Source organism: Hydractinia symbiolongicarpus, chromosome 11 (assembly GCF_029227915.1).
Source record: "Hydractinia symbiolongicarpus strain clone_291-10 chromosome 11, HSymV2.1, whole genome shotgun sequence".
Lineage (NCBI taxonomy): Eukaryota > Metazoa > Cnidaria > Hydrozoa > Anthoathecata > Hydractiniidae > Hydractinia > Hydractinia symbiolongicarpus.
The window spans coordinates 25,816,348-25,824,188 of record NC_079885.1 but is presented as its reverse complement, the minus strand read 5'-3'; the positions used below and the strand labels follow the sequence as shown (position 1 = coordinate 25,824,188).

Below are 7,841 nucleotides of genomic sequence, written 5' to 3'. Positions count from 1 at the left end.
TTAGCCACCCGTTTCGCAAATGTGTGAAAAACCAAAATCATAAAAAAATTTAGCACCCACAAAGATGTAAACAAAACTGGTATTTTTAACAGACTGTTTTATAATTTGGGTCTAGTGTGTTGTCCTTCTGTGAAGTTTTAAGTAAATATTTACCGTTTTTTTGGGAAAAAATCAAATTTTTATAACTCTACGATGTTTTCATTATTAAAACAATCTTAGTCTTTGTTTCTAGACTTTTTTGTTATGAAGGCTGCAACATGTTAATTGATTCATTAAGGAGCAGACCAAGCCAGCCGGTCTGCTCTTTAAAATCAAAACTGTCAACTTTTACTCAACAGTGCGCAGTTCGCCTCTCCTTTAACGCCGGAACACCAAGCTAGGTTAATATACATTGTCCCTCTTCTTCATAGGTATATGAGTATGACTAAAGTTCAAGGGCTTGGATTCAACCATCTTCACTGTTGTTGGACATAATGTTTCCTGTTGAGACAATCTTTGGCGATTGGTACAAATACCAAACCAAACGAACTCTAAATTCTCCTGAATGCGCATTCGATTTGAAAGAAACTGATATTGAAACAGGGAGCCAAGCTGAAGGATTTTGCATTCCCGAACTTTTTCTGTCGGAGAAGAAAGTAGATAAGGTATTTCATCCACTTCATACTTCGGCTAATTGGTCTCCAGATCACGATGTTATGCATACTAAAAGTTGCTATTTTGAAACGCAATTAAAAGAACAAAAACTTATGTTTAACGTAGAACATATTGCAGAAGATCCAAGGTATGTTAAACTACAGCTAACAGGTGAATGGAGAGAGGATCGGCCGCAATTTAAAACAACACGATACCTTAGTCAAGTTTATCTGCTGCCTCTACAAAATCAGGGGAGTTATAATCAAAGCCGTAATAGTTTCTCACAAAGTATTCATGGCCCTGCAAGCAAAGAGTTAGAAGTAGGTCTACATGGAATTATGAGGATAGAAAAAGATTATACAAATGTATTCAATTATCCTATCGCTTGGCCAGAAGTTGCAATGGAATGGTTGATAAGAACAAGACGGGGAAATTGGCCTTCACCTGATCTGATACAGGATATACTCGATTCAGGCTGCCATATTGCACCAGTAGGGAGATGTAGGCGCAATACTGCACCGGTCCACTTATTAGAATACATGAAAAATCCAAATCAACACACATCTGAACAGGATACGGAATGGCGAATTTCTTTTTCTATAGCTGAGAATAAACTTGCCGAAAGTGTCTCTCCCGTCCAACGCCATGTTTTTGTTTTAATGAAAATCATAAAAAAAGCTTACTTCCCTGAGGTTGTGTCAACATATCACCTAAAGAATATTTTATTTTGGCAATGTGAGAACGCCCCAATGTCATTATGGAAGGAAGACCAAACACTAAAATGTCTTATACATATGTTTGATCTGTTAGTATTGCATATGAAAACCCGCAATCTTCCGCATTATATAATTCCAGAAAGCAACCTTTTCCAGAATGCTGACACCCACAGTTTAGATGAGGCGGTTACCACTGTGGAAGAAATTCGCTGTAACATATTGGAGAAACTGCTGTCGGTGTTAAAACGACTGGCATCAATAACATATTGTACGCACGAATTTATCTCTAGTTTTGACTTTGACCCTTTCTTAAAATTAATACAAGATGAAACGCTAAAGTATCAAAAAGTGAACATGTTATTTGGGTCAATATACGACAGCTGCATACATAAATGTAGCGAAATGATTCAAAACAAAAATAGGGCACTAAAAGATTTTGTTAAATCACACCAACAACAGGAGTCAATTCAATTGAGTAAGGAGGATAAAGAAATGGAATGCCGCCTGATGCTTCCTGTTAAAGTTTATCAATCTGTTTTAGCTAGATTACTGTGTTGGTCATGGAACCATAAGCACGATGCCATTATGGATGAAAGGATGTTTCAAGATGCTATCAAAAAAGAAGTAAAAGATCTTCAACTTGAGTGTTGTGATGACATTGTAAAGTTATGTAACTTGTATTATTGTGCTTTGTGTCACAATGGTAATCTCTTACATGCTGTACCATTAGCAACTCAATCACTTAAGGACGTATATGTCAATATAACATCATATCAAAAGGACGGTATACACAATGCAAAGAAAGTGCTTGATCAATTTCACGTAGAAGATGTTAAAAATATTGAAGCCGCTATTGTGAAAGAATTACAGGAGGCTGGAGGACTGGCAAATGCTTCGATAAAAGACATTGAAATAATGCTCGAGGTAGAATTAAACAAATTAGCGTTAAAGAAGTTTAAAGAACAGTAAAAAGAAATCAGAATATATGATTTAACTGACTATATATATAAATGTTTATATAAATGTTTAAAGGTTACAGCCCTACCGTTTTCGGATTGTGTCACACGGTCCACTTCAAACTTCTAGCAGTTAAACTATATTGCGTTAAAAGAATCCCAACACAAAAAAGCTGCATTTGAGTTTTTTTTCAGAATTTTAAAGATATTTTTTTAGTTCTTATAATAGCTATTTAAGCTTATTCGGTCGGTGGGACTGATAATTTTTTTAAAAAAACTCTTCTGTGTGTATTTCACAAAGCTTTATTACTTACTTAGTGAAATATTTCTTTGGAAACATTTAATTTTTTTAATTCGCTGTTGCACATGTTTATTCTAAAAAAGAATTGTTCTGGAGATAAATAAAAAATTAAGTTGAAGTGCAAGGTAGCTACTTGTATTCAATCGTGGTCTTTTTATCATTCAAGGTTTCTCTTCGCATTTGCATATTTTCTTCTTCAATTGCGTCGGAAAGTTGCCAGGCATTTTCTACATCAAATAATTACGCAAATGTTTTACCACGTCATAACCGTAAAACCAGGGCTTGAAATCTAACCCACTTCAGACGAGTCTTTTCAGACTCGCGTCAAATACAATGCGCAAGTCCATCGAGTCTTTTTAGACTCCCGCAAAAATAAGTAACAAGCGTTTAATGTTTATTAATGTTATTTTTTTACTTCATGTTTAACAAAATGAAATGATTAAACATATTTAAAATAATATAATGTCTACTAATTTTTTTTTTATATAAACTCAATACTTTTTACACATGGAAATACAGCATGTAACCTAAATATGTTTTTTTGCACAATTTCCTTCTCACAGAAATTAGAAATGCACATATAGCATCGTCTACAATAACTGGAAATTTAATCAGTTGTCGGTTTTCTTTGATCTTTCTTTTTTGACAAGAAAAAATTAACCGTCCAGGTGGTAAAAATCGTAAACTTTTGCAACACGGGAAATTAACTTTTTTATGTATTTTTTAAATATAGAATACATTAGGACACAAAAGTTTATAAAGAAAAAATTCAAATATTTCCAAAGAAATACTTCACTGTGCATTCCTGATTTAGGACATATTCCCTGCCAAATTTTTGGCCTGCTATATTAGCTATTACTCAAAACTACCCCTCCAAACTTCTATAAAATCCTTATAATCGTTATGACTTCATATCTTCCCTCTGAATAAAAAATTATACCCTATTTTATTTTACAATGGTATGAAAGTTCCGGAAAAGTTTCACATGTGGTTAACTAGATTTCTACAGAATTTTTCAAATTTTCTCATACAAAAATAATTATTCACAGAATTAAACTTAGTTAAAATAATTTACTCTTTTTCTTTTTGTACCAAAGTTCATTTTGCGGCGACATGTTTAACGGCCCATTTTACCATTCGAAAGATGACGCAAACTGGGTTTATTCCGAAAAAAAATAGTGGCTTTTTACGAGGCTTTTCATGTTGTAAACAAAAGAAAATGTGGCTTTATATTTGTTTATTATTTAACATTTTACTTAATAAATGTTAAATTAGTAATTCTCACCATGTTAAAAGCAGGATAAGACGAACTTTTTTAAATTGGACGGTAAGTTTTAAATAGCGTTTTATTTAGGCATCCAAAACTTCAAAAAAAAAGGTAAAATTCAATGCAGAACAAAAAGGCGGGCATAAAAGATTTTTTTTGACTAGTGTAAAATAACCCTTAAGAGTCTGAATAAAATCAACTCCCGAACTCGTTGTTAATAGACTGCTTATCTTGTTATTTTTACCTCGAGTCACGTACGTTTTACTTTTTTATACAAGTTAGTACAAGCTCTTTTAATATTTATGTATTTGAGGTTAAGTTTTCTTCAAATTAAGTATTACGTCTACGTTCTTAATATTACATATCATCTTCGGCGGAATTAAGTTTCTTCAGCGTCGCGTATAGTAGATTCATAGTTGATACTACTTTGCTCATGTTTTGTCGTTTCAGCTAAAAATTAAAAAAAACGCTGCTTAATGTATCTTGTAAGCCTTCCCAGCATTTTCTGCACAATAAAGTGAAAAAATCAATGATAAAAGTAACAAGCGGCATGTTGGAGCGTGAAAATTACAGTAAGAACAAATATATGATTTGATCAGTGCATTCTGGTATAAACAAAGCGTGTACAATGCTTGTACCGTTAAAGACATTCGATTCTAAAGTTAAAGGACTGATGGTTTTCGACTTTAGTGACTTACACAAAAGTGGAGCCAATGGCGGTGGAAACGTTTAGGATCACTGAGGACAAAAACAACTTAAATCATCTTAAGTATCCTTATGGGCATTCGAATATAACGGAAAATGACAGAAAGGGCCTCTACATATTTGGATATCCATAATTTATTCGATATAAGTACTAACCTTACTTTAAACTCAAACTTTCTAATAAATTAAACCTTTTAAACTAGCTAGCTATATCCTTCGGAATTTTGCATACAAACATATAAGTTTATTGTATATGTCTAAGCAGCAACAATGACTTTAAAATGTTTTATATTCATTATCTTCTTAGCTAGTTACATAGCATTCAAATACAGCTCCTTGTGTTGCCTCTGCTCCCTCGTCAAAACATACTTTCAATTTACTGAGATTTAATATATTTTACAGACAGTAGCTTATTTTACCGTCGAAAGAATAAATATTTCTTTTCAGAAAATAAAAATGAAGATGTAGCAAATTCATCATAAAAAATTTTTCAAACAGGTTGTCTACACTCTTGTACCTTACCTTTTAAGTACAGTGGAATCCCCCTAAAGCGGACACCCTATAAAGCGGACAGCCCTCTAAAGCGGACAAAAATTTTTGCACCGGCAGAATTTAGGTCAAACTCTCATAAAAAAATCTCTATAAAGCGGACGATTATAAAGCGGACACTCTATAAAGCGGACAAAAATCTTTGCACCAAATGACAGTTTCCCTTATAAACACTCCCTATAAAGCGGACAATGGAAAAATAACGAGATGAAATGTCACTTTTTCTTAAAATTTAAACCATTTTACTTAGTACATCTTTGAGTTTTGTTATTTACCGAGTCCAACACTTTCCTTATATTTTTCTCGGCCCACTCAACTGCCTTTTCAACACCAATTAATTGGTACTGGGCAGGAATTTCTAGTCCGTAGCCAGCACCACGGTTCACTCGCTTCCCAGTCACTTTACATCCGATGGTACAGTTAGGAAGCGACATGAATTTGTTGAATAGTTTGCTAAGGTTTTTAGGGACGTGCCCAACTACTTTATCGTCATCTGTAGCTACAGCAAACTTGTCATGTTCGTTATCTTCTTCCGCTTTTAAACAAAAATTCTCTTCTCCGACTTTTGGGCTCCATATGTCCATGTAAGCATGGTATCCACGGATAAACGAGTCGAAGCGATATTCTTTCTGTTTTATAAGGATAATCTCAATCTGTTGGTCAATGTTTTTGAGAAGCATCTCATTTAGTTGAACGTTCGACATATCTGTGTTCTCTTCAGCTTCTTTAACTTTAAAATAGCATTCGAATCGTGAAGACATTGCAGCGTAAAATTTTAAACTGGAAAGAATTTCGAATTTTGAATTTCTAATGCACATTCAACATGGCAATGTCGAAGCAGCAGCTTGCTGGTAAACTAGCGCAGAAAACTTTATCATTAGATGATAAGATCAAGTTTTTGGATTTCGCCAAAAAAAATCCAGAACTTGGATGTAGAAAACTAGCAGACATTTACAAGATTGGAAAGACAGCCGCAGCAAATATTTTAAGAGACGAAAAGAAAATTCGTGAACAACATGAAATTTTTCGTGAGAAAACAAAAAAACGTAACCGCCATGGCAAGTATCACAAGATAAATGAGATCTTATTCGAATGGTACAAAAGATGTTGCGCTTCTAACATCTACCCTAATGGTGTAATGCTTAAAAAGGAAGGCGTTGGAAATTAAGGAAAAACTTCAGAACAGCGATTTTGATAATTTCTCCGCCTCTGACGGTTGGTTGGATCGTTGGAAAACAACATATTCCGTCAAAGAACGTCGTATTGTTGGTGAAGCTGGTGACGTTTCTACAGAAACGGTTACTTCCTGGATGGAGAGGATCAAAGAATTGGTTGAAGGTTATTCACTAGAAAATATTTGGAACATGGACGAGTCTGGCTGTTTTTTTAAAGCTCTACCGGCCAAAGGGTTAGTGGAAAAAGGAAAACAAGCAAAAGGTGGGAAAAAGTCAAAGCTTAGATTAACTGTCGCTTTTTTTGTAAATGCAGCTGGGGAAAAGATCGACCAGCCTGTTGTTATCTGGAAGAGTAAAGTCCCGCGTTGTTTTAAAAAATTGAAAGATCCATCGCGTCCAGCTAACGTTCACTACTTTTCAAATCCTAAATCTTGGATGACATCTCAAGTAATGGAAACTGTACTGGCACGTTTTAACAGAAAACTTTTATTTGAGGACAGAAAAGTTATTCTTTTTCTGGACAACGCCACCTGTCATCCGGAGTCAATGATAGGTCAGTTTTCACAAATCAAAATCATTTTCTTACCGAAGAACACAACTTCAAGGCTTCAACCACTCGATGCGGGGATCATCCAAAACTTCAAGGTGAAGTACAGAAAAAGACTGGTCAAATACGTGCTTGCAAGGATCCAGGAGAATAAATCTGCAACTGAAATTATCAAGAGCGTAGACATACTTATGGCTATTCAATGGGTTCAAGATGCGTGGAAAGAAGTAACCAACTTGACCATCAAAAATTGTTTCGAGAAATGTGGCGTAGTTCAAGGAGAAAGTGAATTGATGGAAGATCAAGAAGATGACTTGGAATTTGAAGCTCTGGTGAAGGAATTAACTGAAGATATGTCTGCTGCAGAATACATCGATTTTGACGCCGATGTTCCAGCTTCGGAGCCAAGAATTAACGAATTAGAAATAAATTGGCGACATCAAATCCGAGAAGCTAGCATTAACGCAATTGAAAATCCAGAGATGGCATGTCAGGTCGAAGAGATTTCCGAGGATGATGATGAGAGTGAAGACGTGGTTGAAGAAGAAATGCTTGGTTTCACCGAGCTAATCACTATGCTTGATAAAATTAAGCGATCTACTATTTTTGATGATACATGCCAAGAAATGTTGTCAACCATTACGAAAAAGATTGAGGAACTTCAGCTTCAAAATAGAAAACAATCCTCAATCAAAGATTATTTCAAATAGGGAGAAAAACGTGTATTGAAAGACCTATAAGATAAATGAAATATATCTTCGTAATATAACTTGGTTTCTTAGTTTATAACCTTAGCAACACTTAAAGGTTGGTTGCAACACCGACAAATTTGAGCTGCTAAACTTACTTTACACAGCCAACTTGGGTTCTTTGCTCGATAAGCTAAATCTATTGATGTTGCCGTCTACCCTAGTGTTGCAAGTCACCCCATGATACCCGCCAGTACTACAAAAAAAGCTTTTTTGGTCAAAATTAGGTCTAAAACTAATTTT

General features: G+C 34.7%; 2 protein-coding genes across 2 annotated transcripts; both read left to right on the top strand.

Annotated features, from left to right (window-relative positions):
- Positions 1 to 257: 257 nt before the first annotated feature.
- On the top strand, positions 258 to 2,817 carry LOC130613615 (uncharacterized). Its single transcript, XM_057434933.1, has 2 exons — positions 258 to 337; positions 431 to 2,817. Exons 1-2 carry the CDS (start codon positions 258 to 260, stop codon positions 2,316 to 2,318), a joined length of 1,968 nt encoding a protein of 655 aa, XP_057290916.1. The 3' UTR covers positions 2,319 to 2,817.
- Positions 2,818 to 5,950: 3,133 nt separating this feature from the next.
- Positions 5,951 to 7,559, top strand: LOC130613614 (tigger transposable element-derived protein 6-like). Its single transcript, XM_057434932.1, has 2 exons — positions 5,951 to 6,189; positions 6,278 to 7,559. The coding sequence occupies exons 1-2, from the start codon at positions 5,951 to 5,953 to the stop codon at positions 7,557 to 7,559; spliced, it is 1,521 nt and encodes a 506-aa protein (XP_057290915.1).
- The last annotated feature ends 282 nt before the right edge of the window (positions 7,560 to 7,841 follow it).

Coding starts and splice junctions, on each gene's coding strand:
- LOC130613615 (XM_057434933.1), top strand. CDS start 258: ATGTTAATTGATTCATTAAGGAGCAGACCAAGCCAGCCGGTCTGCTCT. Junction 338..430: donor CTGTCAACTTTTACTCAACA/GTGCGCAGTTCG, acceptor GTATGACTAAAG/TTCAAGGGCTTGGATTCAAC.
- LOC130613614 (XM_057434932.1), top strand. CDS start 5,951: ATGGCAATGTCGAAGCAGCAGCTTGCTGGTAAACTAGCGCAGAAAACT. Junction 6,190..6,277: donor AAACGTAACCGCCATGGCAA/GTATCACAAGAT, acceptor ATGCTTAAAAAG/GAAGGCGTTGGAAATTAAGG.